The sequence below is a fragment of the Puma concolor genome, chromosome B1 (genome assembly GCF_028749965.1).
Source record: "Puma concolor isolate L17-30 chromosome B1, mPumCon1.1.hap2, whole genome shotgun sequence".
Taxonomy (NCBI): domain Eukaryota; kingdom Metazoa; phylum Chordata; class Mammalia; order Carnivora; family Felidae; genus Puma; species Puma concolor.
In genome coordinates, this window is record NC_141670.1 from 40,850,921 (window position 1) to 40,870,175 (window position 19,255).

A 19,255-nucleotide genomic window follows, 5' to 3' on the forward strand; every position below is an offset into this window, starting at 1 on the left:
CCCCTCGACTCTGGAGTCAGCCAGCCTCCTGAGGGGAGGCGGGGCGGGGGTTCACATGTTCAGCGCTAAGGACCTAGCAGAAAAAGGCGCACCCTCTTCTCGGCTCAAGCAGCCCCAAACAAAAGCAAACCTTTGAGCTGAAGCAAACTCCGGCCTCCGCGCAGGGGCCGCCTGCCCCGTCGCCTTCTGGAGCCAGGCAGGTAACAGGCGAGGAAAGCTGACCAGGTGTAAAAAGTTCATCTCCACAGAGAAATTTGCTTTCCGTGATTTTTCAAATGGCATTCTAGGCCTTTCAATTTTACCCTCTTCTAATAAAGCTTTATCAGATTGAAGAAGTTCTATTTCCTCCTAAATTTAAAGAAGAAACAGTCACAGCACAACAGCGCCAGCTGGCAAGCTGCGGTCCAGGGCCCTGGGCCCCAGCGCAGCCCCGGCAGCCAGGGCGGCAGGGACAGAGGCCCAGGAAACGAAGTGGGACAAAGGTCACATGCACACTGAGCCTCCGAACGACTAAGCATGCAGCTCTGTCACCGGCGAACCCCCGCGCAGCACGTTACCTGACAGAGGGGGCCACTCCCTCCCCTCCCCACGAGGGTACCCGAGGTCCGGCCGAGGATGGGTCACCTCGGAGGGGGAGGGACGCCGGTAAGGGGCTTCCCCGCCCCGGGCCACCTGGAGTCCTTCCTCTGACGTCATCGTAATCAGCCTCTCTCTAAAAATGCAAACACTTCTCTGAGGAGGGGAACTCCGACGACCCTGGCAACTGATTTTGTCACCAGATCACACCCTCTGCTGTCTGGGGCGGAGAGGGGCGCCCTTGGAGACCCTGGCTTCCCTGTGTCCCCGCTCCTCTGGGAGGTTCACAGCGTGCACGGAGCGCGGGCTGTCCACGGGAGCTTGAGTTCCCCAGACAGCCTTTTTATTCCATTTTCTGCCTTTCCAAAAGGACTGAGCTTTTGAGCAAATATGTAAACACATTCATTCGTTTTTAACATTTTTTTTAAAAAGTCCTGTCCCCTCAGAATAAGCTGCAGAAAAAAAAAAAATCCATCATTCTGAAAATGGAATGTAAAATTAGGCCTCTGTGAATTTATTCAATTACAAATATTCAATTACCGTGCAAAGAGCACCCAAGGATGATGCAGTGTGTTCTGAGTCCTCAGATGAGGTTCAGCCTCACCCTGTGGTTGACCTCGAAGTGCTCCTGCCAAGGTGGTTCCTGGCATCAGGGAGCACCGGGCCCTGCCTGTTCCAGTTTCCTCCCTGGGGACCCCAAGGCCTCCTGTGGGGCTGTAAGGAGTTCTGGGGGACAGTGTGATGAAGGGGGCCACTCCAGGCCTGGCTCAGAATAGGGCTCCATGAACAAGTGTGTGTGTTTGCCTTCCCTTGTGGTTATTCACTGACCACTTTTTGTGGATGGCTCCCCTCAGGTGGGCTGCTTGGAGGAAAACATTAAATTAGATGGAGAAAATGAATAGCAAAGAAGCCACAGTTGAACAAAACAGCCAGAGACCAAAAGAAACGGGACGATGGGTTCTCTGCGTGCTTGGTGAGGGAAGAAAAAGATTGGGGGGACCTGTAGGATACGGTTGAATTCTCATGAAGACAGGGAGTCCTGTCCTTGGCTCGTCACCTTCTTAAATATTTTCATAGCGCTTCACCCTTTATTATTAAGAAGACAACAAAACAACCCTGAAGCATGCTATGAAAAAAAGGAGAAAGTCACCTACACTCCATCACCCCATGACACTGAAACACCAGTCTTTGGAACACCTGGAGCTGGCCAGGCACTGGAGAAACTAAGGCACAGAATGAGGAAAAGGTCCAGGCAGCCAAATGGTAAGAGGACCAGGCTTCCCCACTGGCCTCTTCCTCTGAGCAGCTGTCAGACTGTGTCCACAACTGTGGCCTCTAGAAAAAGGAGGATAGTGCCGTAGGGCTGGGAGGAGGGTGTCCGGAAGGAACACAGCCAGGTGACTAAGAACTTGAAGGAAGCCTAGGAAGAAAAGGCGAGAGGCTTATTCTGACTGTTTTTATAAAGGAAATAGGAATTCAATCTGATTTAAAGTAAGGAGTTTCAGACTTGACAAGTGTGATTGATCATCTGGTCTCCATCTGGACAGGCCAGAACAAATTGAGAACCTAACAGAGCAAGAGGGCTTTGGGTTACAGTAGGATGGCCAATTCCCTTGCCTTACCCGAAGCCTTGACATTTGGTTAAAGCAAGCCCTGAATGTAGACATTCCAAAGTATGAGTCCGTATGGTGCTAGGAAGGGAGTGAGGTCAAAAGGAAGGACCTGCAGGACAGAAGGCCCGGACTCCACAGCTGGGCCATTATCGCCTCTAAGCAGCAACAGCGACACCCAGTGGGGTCCAGTGTAATTGCAGTAGTGACCATCTTGCCAGAACCTTTTAAAAATTGCAGGTGAAGTCACCTCACAGAATAATTGTATCATAACTCAAAGAGTTGCTAGAAATATCAGTATCTATTTCTTTGATGGCCACAGAAAAAATATGAGTATTTGCCAAAGGGAACCTCAGTCTGTACAGTCAGTATGCAGAAATCCCCATGACTTGGCAGACAAAACCAGGCCCACCTGCCCAAGGGCTCATTTTCATCCATTCAGTAAACATCCATTGGATGTTTATCACGTGCCAGGTATTGGCCTGGCCACTGGAGGTCAGAAGACAAAAAGGCTTCTAAGCGTTCACAGGCAGGAGGGGAGGTGGGCAAAACAAAACTGCATGACAGTGTGGTATAAACCTTGGGGAAGCTTTCATGGAAGAGGCAGCGATTTGGCTGAAAGTCCAGGTACAAAGTGGACAGTGATAGCATTGTTCAGTTTGAGAATCGGTGAGTTTTAGATGCCTGCAGACTATCTGAGAAGAGGGTCTGGCAGGCAGCTTGCAGGAAAGGCTTGGAGGTGGGCAGGAGGGCCTTCTTAGATGGCGCTAACTTTGGGAAGAGCTTTAGAGGGCAGCTGTCAGGAAAATGGGCCAGTGACGTGCAAGGGCTGAATGCAGTGGATGTGTGAGGATCGCTGGGAGCTGTGTCAAAGCACATACCCCACTCACCCCAACCCCTCAAGGTTTGGATGTGTTTCCTTGGCAGACAAGCCCAATCTCTGGGAGGAGGTGGGGATTGGCTATGATTAAAAGCACACATACCATGAATGCTGTGCTCCCTTCTCAGTGTCTCCTTCACAGGACTGGCCCACCTTTAGCATCACACTCTGGCCTCTCTTTACCCTTATGTTCCCTCCGCCAGGGGCAAGGGAGTGCATATGGATGGTGTATTTGGGAAGAATGAACTGGGCACGTTGGAGTTAGTTCCTCTCATCTTCCTCTTGGAAGCACAAGAACCCCCTCCTCCATTCCACCTGGAGGAGGACTGCCCCGTCAACTGGGGAGGACTGCAGGGGAGGGGGAGGACTGCCCTGTCAACTAGCCTTCATCTAAAGATACAGCCTTTGGCTTGTATCTGTTGACACCTTGTCCTAATTTACAATTTATTTGAAACCTGAGTGAGGAGGTATGCTGCTGTCATCAGACCACCTTCATTCTGAGAAGTACCCTGAGGTGTATCAGAACCTCCGAGGACAGGCAGATGGGACCCGGAACAGTTTCTCACCCGTAACCAGGTTCTAGAGTTAGAAAAGGCTGAGGACAGAAACTGAGTGTCAACATTTAAGTGAGAGCAAACGAAAAGAGGGATTTGAGTCTAAAGGAAAACAGGCAGAGAGAACTGAACCCAAGAGTACACAAAGCATGCACAATCAATCAGAGGCTACAGTCTTAAAGGGGGTGGGGGATGGGGGTCCTCCATGTGCAGAAAACACAGCAATCTTCATGCATGTGTAGGTAGGTAGGTAGCACTGTAGGGCAGCCAGAAACCACTTCAGCTTAGAACTCCTCCTGTCCAAGGTTCTAGAACCTGAGGCTTGCCCACATTGGTGGTGAGCTTCCAAGGACATTAACTAAATGAAACTTTGCAACATTGTTGTCTTCCTCTGTTCCTTAAGCAGTGATGCTGAGTATGATGACGCATTAGCAATACATTGTGTTGTCTTCCTGGTCTCTTGCAGAAGTAATATTTAAAATGTGATGTGTAGGAGCACCTGGCTGGCTCAGTCAGTGGAGCATGTTACCCTTGATCTCAAGGTTGTGAGTTTGAGCCCCACACCACGGGTAGAGGTTACTTAAAAGTAAAATCTTTAGGGGTGTCTAGGTGGCTCAGTTAGTTAAGCGTCCAACTCTTGATTCCAGCTCAGGTCATGATCTCACAGTTCATGGGTTTGAGCCCTGCACCCGGCTCTGTGCTGACAGTGCAGAGCCTGCTTGGGATTCTCTCCCTCTCTCTCTCTCTCTGCCTCTAACCACTCGAACACTTGCCCTCGCCCTCTCTCTCAAAATTTTAAATAAAATCTTTAAAAATTAAAAAAAAAAATGTGATATGTAAACTTTAATCTCTTTAAATGTAATAAAAACCTCATGCTTGTTAGTTTCTTACCACAAGAAACACCCATATTCCCATCTATTTAGGTAACTCTCCTAAGGCAGGTAGAAGCCCCTGGTGTTTCTTGCCCTGGCCAATGCCTTGGGGCTCCTTGTCCCCTCAGACTAGGGGGCACCTCAGCTGCTGCACTGGACACACACTGACCACCTATCAGACACTGCAGCCTGCCACACTGCCACGAGGTCCGGCTGCCTTTTCAAACAGTATTAATTAGAGAAGTATTTCCCTAATTACAGAAATAAGAAATTCACTTTAGAAAAACAGAAATACAGTAAAGCATAAAATCAATAGAAATTATTCATGATTTAAAAAAAAATTCATGATCCCACCTCCCTGAGATAATGAATATTTTGGGGGTATTTTTCTCCTATATTAACATATACCTTTTAAAAAAATAAAATTGAGATTAGTTTTTTACTTTGCTTTTTTCTATTTAATATGTTGTGAACAACCCTCAATGGTTCTTATTCTTCAAAAACATGATTTTTAATGGCTGAATAATGTGCCACTTGATGAATACACATACCATCATTTAATCATTCCCCTACTGTTCCCCATGTGGAACATTTGTTCTATGATAATGAGTACCTCTAATGATTTCCTTAAGGCAAATTCCTGAGTGGAGTCACTGGAGCAAAGAATCTGCTGACATTAAATACATACAAACCAGAATGTCCCTTCTCTATTCCCAGGTACAAAGCTCACAGGCTGTGGAAAAGGCCAAAATAAGTTACCTTGAGAGTAAGGCTCAAAAGGAAACACTGAGGCAACATAGTGTCCTGAATGAATCAATTTAAAAATTCAATAAAATGAAATAAATGATTGCCTTAGGGGTACCAGGCTAATTGAGAAAGGGGAGGAAGACCTGGGAAGATGAGGAGGAGAAAGCTGGTGGGCGGCGGGAGGGGAAAGAGGTGCATGTGTGCATTTTACGGGGGACAGAGAGAGCTACTGAGAATTCCCACCATGAGGGGCGCCTGGGTGGCGCAGTCGGTTAAGCGTCCGACTTCAGCCAGGTCACGATCTTGCGGTCCGTGAGTTCGAGCCCCGCGTCGGGCTCTGGGCTGATGGCTCAGAGCCTGGAGCCTGTTTCCGATTCTGTGTCTCCCTCTCTCTCTGCCCCTCCCCCGTTCATGCTCTGTCTCTCTCTGTCCCAAAAATAAATAAACGTTGAAAAAAAAAATTTTTTTTAAAAATAATAAAAAAAGAATTCCATGAGAAACCACAATGAACTGCACCATCCTGGAAACACCTCTCATGGCTTTCTCTCCTGGACTACTGGACTCCCAAGATGTTTGCAGTCACTGTTATGAGGATTAACAAGATTAAGTCATATAAGGTAACCACCACAGTACCTGGCACATACACTCGAGAAGGGTGCTTTTCTTTCTGCTACAAGTTAATGACCCTTACAACAATGAAGGGACTTAGAACACAGCCTAGCAAACCACAGGATTCAGTAAAACTACTGAATAAAGGCTGAAATTTAAAGCACCTATGTTCATATCTGGATTAATGTATCAATACACAAAACTTGGCTCCTTAGTTCTGCAATAATGGATCATTTAAAAGGGACAGATAGCACAAGATTGGAAAAACACAACCCTACAGCAATCTCCTTCCCACCTAACTCTAGCCATAAATATAACTAAATCAGATAACTAAGGTATTAATTAGGGGTACATCTCATTAGTGTTTCCCTGAATCTCCTTATGCCCCCTTCCTCCCACTTCCATCCCCCACCCGTAACCACACTAGAATGAAGACAAATCCCCCAGAGCTACGTTAACCCACGGCAGTTAGCTCCCGCTCCACTCCGTACCACAAAGGAGTTTCCGTGTGCAACAGCGGCCAGCCCACCTCAGCATCCCACCAGCACTCACACTGCATGGAAGGTCCTGCCAGGGTCAGACAGATGTCAATAGGACAGAACGAACTTGTGTACCCCTCTTCCTTTCCCGTGGTACTTTATTTCCTGTAATGGTCGTTTGAGCCACAAAGATCATGAGAAAATCAAATTATATCATGTGGCTGGTAGATATTTTCCAACATAAGAGGTGGTGGTTGGAATCTGGGTGCTAGAAAAGATGATCTTTGGTGGTGGTGGGGAAAATACCTTGTAGCACTAATATTTTTCAAAAAGCAACAGTGTCTAGTGGTTGTTAAGATGACTCATTTGGAAACTGAGCAAGAAATCTAACAGGCAAATCAGAGAATTATAAATGATCAGTAAATACGTGAAAACAGCTCCATCTCACTGGCAATTAGGGAAATACAAATTAAGACACCATTTTTCACTTCTAAAACTGGTAAAAATTTTAAAGTTTGATGACATTCAATGCTACTGAGGATGTGGAGAAATGGGCACTCTTAACCACCAAGGGTAGAAACAGAAATTGATATAAAATTTTTGAAGGACAATTTTGTACTACTTATCAAATGTACATGTCCTATGACTTAGCAATCTCTCTTCTAGAAACCTATCCTATAGAACTGCACTAAAGAACAGCCATGAGTCACAGGTGGCTATTTAAATTTGATAAAAATGAAACAGAATTAAAAATTGAGTTCTTCTGGGGCAACTGGCTGGCTCAGTTGGTAGACCTACAACTCTTGATCTTGGGGTTGTGAGTTTAAGCCCTATGTTGAGTTTAAGCCCTATTTTAAGAGATGTCTTAAAATTAAAAAAAAAAAAAATCTTAAAAACAATTTTTTTTTTGACAGAGAGAGAAAGGGCACAAGTGTGTGAGAGGCAGAGAGAGAGAGAGGGAGAGAGGGGGGAGGGAGGGGGGGAGAGCGAGAGAGAGAGAGAGAGAGAGAGAGAGAGAGAGAGAGAGAGAGAAGAAGCCGGGCTCACCTGAGGTTCGTGTTTTACCCGAAGAGGGGCTTGAGCTCACCTGATGTGGGACTCGAACTCACAAACAGTGAGATAAGACTTGAGCCAAAGTCAGATGCTTAACTACTGAGCCACCAGGTACCCCCTACAATTTTTTTATTTTTTTTCTAACTGAGTTCTGAAGTGCTTGGGTGGCTTGGCCAGTTAAGTGTCTGACCCTTGGTTTTGGCTCAGGTCATGGTGTCAACAGTTCTTGAGTTCAAGCCCCACGTCTGGCTCCATGCTGTTAGTGCAGAGCCTGCTTGGGATTCTCTCTCTCCTTCTCTCTCTGCCCCTCTCCTGCTCACTCACTCAAAAAAAAAAAAAAAAAAAAAAAAAAACCTTAAAAAAATAAATTAAAAAATTCAGTTCTTCCACTGACCTAGTTACATTTCAAGTGCTCAACAGCTACATGTGTCTAATGACTACCATATGAGACAAGGCAGACACATCATTTTCATCATCACAGAAAGATCTATTGGGTAGTGCTGCTATGGAAATATTTATAGAAGTAGACACAAAGATATTCAATGCAGCATTATTTATAAAGCAAAAAACTCAATACAGTAAAAAGGAGAATAGTTCAATAATATCACATTTATAGTCAAGTATAATAAAAAACATAAGACAGATCTATATGAACAAACATAAAAAGAACTCTGATATGTTAAATTTAAAAGTATATTGTGGGGCGCCTGGCTGGCTCAGTTGGTTGGAACATATTGACTCTCGATCTTAGGGTTCTAAGTTCAAGCCCCACATCACATGCAGAGATTACTTAAAAATAAATAAACAATAAATAAAGTATATTGCAAAACAAGATGTGGATTTTAATATTATATACATATATTTATGTAATCTCTAAAGACACTGAAAAGTATCTGCAAAGATATACATCGAACTGTTAGAAGTCATAGAAGAAAGAGGGACTGGAGAGAGGAATGCAAATTTTCACTTTTAATGTCTAAGCTGAATTTGTTGCAACCAGCATATACTGTTTTTAAAAAAAGATTTCAAAAAGAGTTCTATTTTTGGAAAGGACAATATTTACCAGTAAGCCCTGAAGATATTAGAGCCTACTCATTTCTTTTCCAAACTGGTATCTCCATTTTTGGGTTATCATTTCTCTAGATCCAGTAATCCAAAGCACTTTCCAGAAGCCCTGGGAGGAGCTGCAGATGTGCCTCCACCTACCAGTGTCCTCCCGACAGCATTTCCCCAACTGTACCCTCCCCTTTGCCCGTCTTTCTGCCCACTCACCACCCCCGCCCCCACTCTTTCTCAGCAGCTTTACTAAACTACCAACATGGTCCTGCTTTAGTGCAATAGGAAGCAAGCACCCCAACAAAGGCGTCCAGCAGAACAAAACTCACTGTTTCACTCCTCAGCCTGAGTGCAGAGGAACAGTCAGAGCCGTAAAGACAGATGGAAGGGACAGGCAATAGCACAGACATTCCAGACATATCACTTTAGACCTAAATCCCATCAACTATGAGAGTATTTTTCAAAACAAAACCTATCACACCAAATATAAGAAAACCATCACTAGCAAATCAGATGAGCGATTATGTTCCAAATGTGATGGGTTTATTTTATTTTACTCTGATGCAAAACCAAGGATTCCACTACAGCACAGAGACCAATATATTAAAAGGTCATGAAAAAGTGGTGTGGGACATGCAGGACGTGATGTACAAACTGGAGGATTGGGTCATTTCCTTTGTAACATGACACTACATTGTCGCTGAGGAACACATTTAAAATAACACCGTGGAACTCAACTGAAATGTGGCACAAACATGACAACTTCCAGGCATGCCTTCAAGTACCTCCCTCAGGATGGACTTGCGATCTCTAGACTTCAGTGTGGGGAGGATTACAATTCTTTGGAAGAATAAAAAGTTCACTTTTGAAATTTCACAGAAGAATTTTAAGGCCAAAACACAGTGGGTTCTCTTCACCTCCAGGGACAAATCGGATGCTTTACTCAAAACCACATTAAGCTTCTAGCTCAAATCCCAACCCAACCTTGTGACCTCCTGCATTGAAGTTCTTTCCGTCGATTAAAGCTGATAGGGTCAGTTTGACTCCTAGGAAGAAGAAAACACCACAATCACTTGTAACAAATATTACAATCAGCTTTTCATTTTCTAGAAACAACGAACATGGGTGGAATCAAGGGCATGGATTGCAGCTGGGTGTAAGAGTTACAAGCATTCAGGTACCACTAAGTCAATAGGGTTACCTATAATCATTTGATCTGCAATGAGCAAAGCACAATCACAGCAAACTTTATTTGGAATTCAGGGTTAAGAATAATGAATGACCAACCAAACTCACAAGCCACAGTGACCTGGTTAGAAATATAGAATTATTTTTTAAACAAAAGCACTTGATCTGCTTTACTTTGTATGAATAACCAATTGTTACACAATGGACTGAATCAACCTACAGTTGATTGTAAGTTTTATAGGTTATTTTCATTATTTTTCCATCATCTCCTACCCCACATCCAATGTTATTAATTCCTTTACTTACCTGGTCGAAGAGTCTGAGTATAACCCAGTCCAATCAGGCTGGCATTATTTACTTTAGCCTAAAAATTAGGAGATGAAAAAGAAACAGTTAGAAAACAACCAACTTCATAATATGTAAGTCCAGTACAAGCACCATTTCATGCATCAGATTTCCAAAACTAAAGCACCTTCGGGTCAATCTAGAATTACTGGAACTGAAAATTTAATTAATAAAAATGTAAGTCTCTTCAGTTAATAGGACTGGGAGAGATAGTAGGGACTTTGAGAATGCATGCTTAAAGGCCTCAAACAAATTTTTTAAAACACTGTGCAGCCAGGTATGCCTGGGTAGCTCAGGTGGTTAAAAGCATCCGACTCTTGTTCGGCTCAGGTCATGATCTCACAGTTTCCTGAGTTCGAGCCCCACATCGAGTCTGCACTGGCAACACGGAGCCTGCTTGGGATTCTCTCTCTCTCTCTCTCTCTCTCTGCCCCTCCTCCAAAATAAACATTCATAAATGGAGGCACCTATGACTTCCATTTTGATTGTTAGAATAGAAGAGCTTGTTTGGACACAAATACAAATTTTCAGTGTACCACAACCAATTCCAAGTAAATTCTGCTCCATACTTCAAAAAAAAATTTTTTTTTAATGTTTACTTATTTTTGAAAGAGAGAGAGAAACAGAGTGTGAGCAGGGAAGGGACAGAGAGAGGGAGACACAGAATCCTGAGGCAGGCTCCAGACTCTGAGCTGTCAACACAGAGCCGGATGCGGAGCTCAAACTCATGAACCACGAGATCATGACCTGAGCCAAAGTTGGACATCTAACCAACTGAGCTACCCAGGCACCCCAATAAACTTAAAAAAAATAAATAAATAAAACACTGTGCAGCCAAACACCCTGGTGTACTGAATTCTTCGAGATGCCAGTTTACAGTAGTTAGACATAAACTACTCTGACAGTAGTTAGAACATAAACTCTGGTGAGAGAAGATCTGGGTTCAAATCTTGACAATGCCTCTTACTGTGTGACTTTGGGCAAGTTACCTGACCTCTCCAAGTCTCAGTTCTCTCATCTATAAAATGGGCATGAAGATACTACTCACCACAAGAGTAGCTGGGAGGACTAAATGAGATACTACACAGAAAGCCCTTAGTATAGTACCTGAAATTGAAGAGCTCAATTAGTGTCAGTATTAATAAAAATTACTAAGAGCCACAGAAATAGTAATCAAATCCCATGAATTTACAGATAGGAAAATTTTGAGGCCAAAGAGATAAAAATGACTTGAGAAGGTCAGACAACAGCCAAATACAGGAGGAACTAGGACTAGAACCCACATTCTAGGACGTGAGGTGTGATACTCTTTTCACTACACAATGAACGTCTCACTAGAGTTAATGGAGAACATGTGTACAACAACCATCTCACAACATTCATTTACAACTCAGATGAAACCCTAAGAGTAGATCCAATCTCATAGCACATTCTTACAGATAGAGAAGTTCTACAGTCCAGCTTGTATTTAGCAGCGATGCCAAAACGGGTATTGTTACTGCCAGCCGTCCAAGCAAGGTTTATTGATGTTTCAATCTTCTCATTAACCTTCTGGTAGATAGACCCTCCAAATTCAGTGCCGTCATTCCTATTTTCATGATATAAGAAAAAGTCATAAATATCTAGCTAGTACCACTCTTATGACATGGAAAAAAATCTAAGACTATCTGGATAAGGATCTCACTTTGCAACTACCTATTTCAGCAAACTTCTAGTATAAATGACTACCAAACAAAACAAGGAACTAAATCCAGTTACGTAATTTATAACCATCTGATTAAAATGTAGTTAACATCTGATTCATTTATTCAGCTCCTCCATACGAATTTTTTAGACAAAATTCAATTATGAAGGCAGACGCCTCTAGTAAATATGATCTATAAGTCTTTGAGATGTTCAAAGAATTTAGAGACCTAAAAGTAGAGTTCAATAAGGATTCTGCAAAATAAATAACAAGAAGAAAGCCAATTTTTAACTTCATCTGAGACACAATCCTAGCATCAGAAAGCACCCCAAACACAACACCTAGGGTGTATTTCTCTAGAGAAGTGCCTACATTATTGCTTCAAAGCATCCCAGAACTTGGTCCCAACCAATGGTTTTCCTGATAATACTGCTTCATCAATTTTAATGCCACTGTCTATACCATTGCTTCACTTTATTTCAGTGAACTGGAATATCTAGTGAAGGGCAATCTACACCACTTGAAAAACACCTAGCTTATCCTTTGCTTTTTCTTCCTGGAATAGTACAGTGCCCAGTAGGCCAAGACATTAAATACAATTTAAAAATTCAAATTCATTTAACCAACAGGATGCAGCCTACAGAATTGAATCCAGGATTGCTTTGAGGACTTCTGCTTCTTCTGAATGCAACAGGGGTGGCTGGGTTCTGACCGTGAGTACCTAAAACCTCCATAGAATTACTGGGGATGTTCCAGAATGCTCAGGTCAACTGAGTGGTTGCTCTTCATGATCCAAATAACAGATCTACTTCCAGATACTGACAAGCTAAGTAGGGCACTAGAGGAAGCAGAAGAGTCTCCAAAGGATCCCTTTTATCAGGAGGTGACCACGTCCTGGGCTCTCTCCAACCTAGTGGTTCTTGTATATATTCTAGACCTTCCTAAAGTTTGCGGTACAGGCTGAGAGGCCAGTTACTATCAGCAGCACAACACAATGCACCAAGTGCCCTAACCTCTGGCAATGACTAGGAAAATTAGTACAGTGAGGCTGGATGTCCACCAAAGCACATTAAATGCAGGTACCTCATTTCTAACTTTCTCAGCATGTTAATGGCTACCATCTTTTTGGGCAACTGCACTAGTACTAAAGGAGGAGTGAATTATAAACACTCACACATGAGTGTGCAGCTGGAAGTCTGCGGCCTTGTAACCCAGAGCGAAATTATTCTGTGACAGTTTGGATTTGGCTGTGTCGAAACTCATCTGATAGCCAGCAAGCCAACCTTCAAAGGCTAACACAGCCCAGCCATAGATGGTTGGTCCAGAAAAATCTATATCAACATTGCTGCCGAGACTGAAACATTCCCGCTTATAGGAGGCCTTTAATTTTCCACTCTTCTTTCTGTAAACAAATAAAAACAATACAATGAAAACAACATGAGTTCCTACTACTGTCTAGAAATCTTTAGAGTAAGAAAGATCCCCTCCTTCCCCCAATGTAAATATTATTTTGGTAGATGGTATACATATAGTAAAATTTCAAATGACTTAGCTCTACAAATATAATTTTGTTAGGATTATAAATACATATACTATTTTTATCTATTCTTCACTGTAAGTACAAATGATGGGATATTTCATGATTAATTTCACAAAGGCATTAACAAAAGTCTAAAAAGGAATAAGATATTTCAGTACCGAATTAGTAATCTGAATACATATGTATTCATGAGAAGCCAAATCTCTTTAAATGTTTTTATTTATTTTTTTTTTTTTTTAATTTTTTTTTTTCAACGTTTATTTTTATTTTTGGGACAGAGAGAGACAGAGCATGAACGGGGGAGGGGCAGAGAGAGAGGGAGACACACAGAATCGGAAACAGGCTCCGAGCCATCAGCCCAGAGCCTGACGCGGGGCTCGAACTCACGGACCGCGAGATCGTGACCTGGCTGAAGTCGGACGCTTAACCGACTGCGCCACCCAGGCGCCCCTCTTTAAATGTTTTTAAATGCCCAAATGCTATAAAACGTAACACCCGACACACTTAACTTCTCAAAAAGAAGTGTATTTTTTTTAAGGGTAGAGTGCTTTAGTAAACATATTTATTTTCCTTAAGGTGAGTGTTTTCTCCCTGGACAATAAATATCAGATGGATGGATGGAAGAGAAGTATACATTTTTGAAGGACAGTACCGAAAACAAGAAATTGGTTCTTTTTTAAAAAAAAAAAAAAAATTTTTTTTTTAACGTTTATTTATTATTGAAAGACAGAGAGAGACAGAGCGTGAGTGGGGAAGGGGCAGAGAGAGAAGGAGAGACACAGAATCTGAAGCAGGCTCCAGGCTCTGAGCTGTCAGCACAGAGCCTGACACGGGGCTCGAACTCACAAACTGCGAGATCATGACCTGAGCTGAAGTCAGACACTTAACCGACTGAGCCACCCAGGCGCCCCAAGAAATTGGTTCTTAATAATCCTGTCGTCTTCTAAGCAGGCTTCTTCTGAGAGTATTTATCTGGAAGATAACTGAACTGTGTGGCAGGAATGACACACATGCTGTCACAGCTGAGGAAAAATGTCATTCTGCCTTTATCTAGCAGCGGCCCATAGGAAACAACACCATGCCCATTTTTCAGATGAAGAAACTGGGGCAGAGAAGCTGGGGGATTTTTAAAGGCCAAGAAAGCACATCAGTAGCAGAACTACTGTTTATAGTGTTCCAACGCTGGGAGATTACAGTTATTCTTAGGAAATTAACTTCTCAGCAAAATACTACATCCATGAATCTTTAGAAGAGCTTAAGAAATATCTAGTCTCAGGGTGCCTGGTTGGCTCAATTGGTAAAGCATGTGATTCTTGGTCTTGGGGTTATGAGTCGGAGCCTCAGGTTTGGTGGAGAGATTACTTAATAAAATATTTTAGAAAAAAAAGAAAGAAAAGATCTAGTCTCAAGCCCGTGTATAGCCTAAATTTTTCCTACTATGTGCCTCCTTGGACCAGCTTTATATTTTTGTTCATCTGTTCAATTTTCATATCAAAACTTTACTCTGCTTCAAGGGAGTCCTCCTTTCTCTTTAGTACATACACAAGGTCTCTGGGGTTCCTAAAAGCAACCTCCTACGTTCTCCCTGCACCTAAACTTTTCATTGCAATTCCCTGTTCTAAAGCTCTCTATCTCTACAGACTACAAAAACAGAAAATGGGGTTTGGATAATTACCCTGTGTTCGGTACAAATATGGTATCAAGAGTCAGTTTCAACCCTTCAGCCAACTGAAAAATAAAGATTTAAAACGAACAATTAGTAATTTTCTATTCTTCTTTTGACCTAAGAAAACAAGTCTAAAGTTTTCTCTAACTTCCAAACAAAAAAAGTCATTAAAGAAAGCCAAATATTCAATTATTTAATAAATTACCTCTTTATTCTTCCCTGTCTCCTTCCCCTGTCCCCTTATTCCCAGGCTTCATCATGATTCTCTCACCAAAATACAGGTTTAAGTTGTAGGTCAAATCTATTACAGCCAATAACATTAATTGCAATAAAAAAAAAAATTCCAATACAACCAAATAATCTTGATACACTCTTAAAATTACTGTAATGAGATAACCTGACATTTAACAAGCCAACCTAAGTAATTTATTCAGCTATACATATATATTACTGATACATGATGATGTTCATATAGACATACCTCAAAAAATAGCGTCCTGTACAAAGCAAATATTTGTACGTGACAAATATCTGCTGATAAATTTTTCTCTTTAGAAACATTACAGAAGTTAGAAAGATTTTTCTACGGAGCCAATTTTGCAATGATTACAAAATAAAATCAAACAAAATCACTATAAATAGTCTAGTTTACCAGGAGAGGCTCAGTTATAAGTAGAACTGGTCAGAACCAAGATGTAATGTGATAATTATGTACTCACAAACAATGCTTCACTTTCTAGAAATGTAAAATATACCAGAGAAGGCCACATGCAGAGAAAAAAATATGGCTACTATATAGCTTATAAGATCTCATTCATGTTGTATTTGGGGTTTATAGATCATTTTATCTGCAAGATAAATTTAACCTAAAAGTAATTTCTAATGCTTTCTTTTACCTTATTCTCCAAAGAGATTTCTGTTCCAAGAGTGTTATCTGTGTTCCATTTCTGAGTGAAGGTAAGTCCATAGTTACAGATCTTATATTTGGTCTCTAGGTTGCCTGACGCTTTTCCTGTATCAGTGTAAGCATGACCAGAAGTAGAAAATTCCTGATAAGCAAGAAAAATAATTACTTTAAAAACAGCTCATCAAACAAAAAATACTCATTTCAGAAAGTAGTGTTCAATGCATCGGAAACCAATATAGTTTACTTTTTATCACAACTTATTTCCTGCTTTCCTTCTTTCCTATTTCTAAAGTTTAACGAGTTTCAGATCTTTCCATTATTCCACCTCTCTTACTGATATTTCTTGTTCAATATACTCTCTTACTAAAATGGAAATCTTAAACTCTCTTTTTTAGAAGAGAAATATCTTGGGGCACCTGGATGGCTTAGTTGGTTAAGCATCCGACTCTTGGTTTTGGCTCAAGTCATAGTCTCAGGTTCTTAAGTTCAAGTCCCACATCGGGCTCTGTGCTGACAGCATGGAGCCTGCTTGGGATTCTCTCTTGCCCTCTCTGCACCTCCCCTGTTCAAGTGCATGTGCCCCTGGTCTCTCTCAAAATAAATTTAAAAAATAATAAAAATAAAAGAGAAATATCTTTACTGAAAATAAATTCCTTTACCAAAAACACAAAAATATTAGATCTTGAACATTTTACTTCCATGATCTGAAAATGCTTATTCATTCTCTATCATATGTTTCAAACTATTAGTTAATTTTAACGTCCTTAAAAATCCCCAAACACTAGGGGCGCCTGGGTGGCTCAGTCGGTTGAGTGGCCGACTTTGGCTCAGGTCACGATCTCGCAGTCCGTGAGTTCGAGCCCCGTGTCGGGCTCTGTGCTGACAGCTCGGAGCCTGGAGCCTGTTTTGGATTCTGTGTCTCCCTCTCTCTGACCCTCCCCCGTTCATGCTCTGTCTCTCTCTGTCTCAAAAATGGATAAACGTTAAAAAAAAAATTAAAAAAAAAAAATCCCCAAACACTAGAAAGGACTACCCTATCCTCTTCAATAGAGTCAAAACTTCATTGCATCAAAATAATTGTTTTTAATTTTTACTGTGGTAAAATACACCTAATTTACCATTTTTAAGTGTGCAGTTCAGTGGCATTAAGTACATTCACACTATTATGAAAACTTTATTGCTTTGGTCCACAAAGTTATCATATCTGTAAGGGGCTCCTGGATGGCTCAGTCGGTTAAGTGTCCAACTTCAGCTCAGGTCATGATCTCACAGTTTGTGAAATCGAGCCCCACATTGGGCTCTGTGCTGACAGCTCAGAGCCTGGAGCCTGCTTCAGATTCTGTCTCCCTCTCTCTCTGTCCCTCCCCTGCTCACGTTCTGTCTCTCTCAAAAATAGATAAACATTAAAAAAAAATTTTTTTTTAACTATCTGTAAAACTTTCAGTATAAACAATTTCAATATTTGTAAGTATGTACCCATTTTTCACAACAAAATGTAATGTTATAACTTGTCCCTTTTTCTCCCTTCTCCTCATCTACCTTTTAAAGTGTTTTCTATCAAATAGTTACTATGAACATCTTGAAATATATCCTCCTCCCTCAGTAGGTGTCCTTTCAGTCATATGACAATGAGCAATAGGAAATAGATCTCCTTCTAAAAGGAAGCAAACAGTCAACACCTGTCACTGACAATCTATGAACTGTCGAGAAAAAAACCTTCTGATTGGCCCTGTTTTTAGAGCGCATTTCTGAAATACTGCCAACAGTAATGAAATGCTGCCAGCCCTGAGCAGTTCTGTTTCACTGCCTGCAATATGAATCCTCCCTTTACCAAATACCCTGCTCCCCACATCTAGTTCTACAGGCTGATGAGACAACTGGGAAACTATGATCTGTTTATCAACACCACACAGGAAGTTTTCCAAGAGAGTATCATGCTGCACATTTTAGGGCAAGGTCTCAGTACAAAATGACAAAACACTAGTCATGTTTAGAAGTCTACACAATTATTTAATGTGGCTGTTGCTTTTTTTCAGTAGATCCAGCTACCCAGTGTTTTCTTTTTTACATACACCTCTCATAAACTTGAAAGTATAGCAAATATAAAACTCAATTTTAGTGTTAGAAAAACTTCACACACAAACCTATGGTAAAAGTGTATTTAGTCTACATTTTTTCCCTGTTTATCGTCATCATTTCTTACTTTGAAAGTCTCTCAAAAGTCTAAAATACCAGATGTACAAATCTCAAAGAGAAGGCCAGAATTTTTCTAAGTTAAAAAATTAGCATTGGCTCACAACTGCTTCAGTTTTTCTCTAATTTCATCATTAGAAGGAACAGTGCAAAATACATTTATAACATGCATTTAACATCTACAGCTCTATAATAAATAAGCAACAAAACTACCATAAAAATGCTACTGTTAAATAGATGCCATATATTAAGTACAATCTGATATCTGATTGGAGCAATGGATGAGATTTATCCTAAATCAATACCAGAGACCAAAAGCAGTCATAAAAACAAGCACACAAATATGCTCTGTTTTTCTTACCATCTGAATGAACAGTCCCACACCACAGCAGCATGAAAGGGAGATAAAATTTTAGTCGATGATTTTTGCAACACAAACCTAACTTGAGCAAATTCTGAAACCCTATTCAAAGTGAGTATAATTTTTCCATTTTAACAGAATCATATAACAACACGCCCATCCTAGTAGGCAGTTGCATATATATTTATTTACCACTAGAAAACCCAGGAAAAAAATGATGGTGACAAACCAGGATTACATGGAGTATGAGACAAAGTATCATATGAATTCCACATGCCTCTAGCCCTTTTAACTAAATCATTCTATCCAGAAATAAAATCCGCACTGGTTTCAATAGGTAAATACTAAAAAGAGATGCTGCCAATGAGGAGACATCAGAGAATGAGGTGAATGTAAAGCTAATTCATTTGCCAGATTTACTGAATAAAAGTTCTGGTTAATAACACTTTGAAAATATGCCTATATCCTTTACTATACAAATAACTTCCAGTAAAAAAGACTTTATGAACATCAATAAATACAGTAGATTAATCCTCTATATGCATTTTATTTCTACATTTGTTTTGACTAATCATGAAGGGATAGAGGCTAAAGTTAATTTGTTTTTGTAAGAGGGCAATAAAACTTGCATAAACTCATTATAATGAAAGTATTTAGTAGCCATACACGTACTCATGAAAGTATAAAGATGTGATATATGTCCAAAATACATATATATTTTATGTCCTGAGAGTAAGATTCAGCATATTCTTATTATGGCAAACACAAAGGACCCCCCCCCCCCCCCCAACATTCAACCTGGATTATCTATGGGCTACAGGGAAGATGCTCACTGAAATCTGAGAATATGACAAAACTGTAGGTAAGATAGCGTAGGACCAAATGTATGCTTATTCACACAACTAGACTAAACACTTTTAAACAGGTTCCTTTAG

At 41.1% G+C, this 19,255-nt stretch overlaps 1 protein-coding gene across 2 annotated transcripts in view; it reads right to left on the reverse strand.

Annotated features, from left to right (window-relative positions):
- Positions 1–8,957: 8,957 nt before the first annotated feature.
- VDAC3 (voltage dependent anion channel 3) overlaps positions 8,958–19,255 on the reverse strand; it is a 15,362-nt gene continuing 5,064 nt past the window's right edge. For both annotated transcript variants that reach the window (XM_025922055.2, XM_086703592.1), the window contains exons 4-9: positions 15,756–15,908; positions 14,869–14,921; positions 12,828–13,055; positions 11,407–11,557; positions 9,931–9,988; positions 8,958–9,482 (exon numbers count right to left, since the gene is read on the reverse strand). In XM_025922055.2, coding sequence (XP_025777840.1) covers positions 9,391–9,482; positions 9,931–9,988; positions 11,407–11,557; positions 12,828–13,055; positions 14,869–14,921; positions 15,756–15,908 — 735 coding nt within the window. In that variant the 3' untranslated portion in view covers positions 8,958–9,390. The remainder of the gene's footprint in view (positions 9,483–9,930; positions 9,989–11,406; positions 11,558–12,827; positions 13,056–14,868; positions 14,922–15,755; positions 15,909–19,255) is intronic.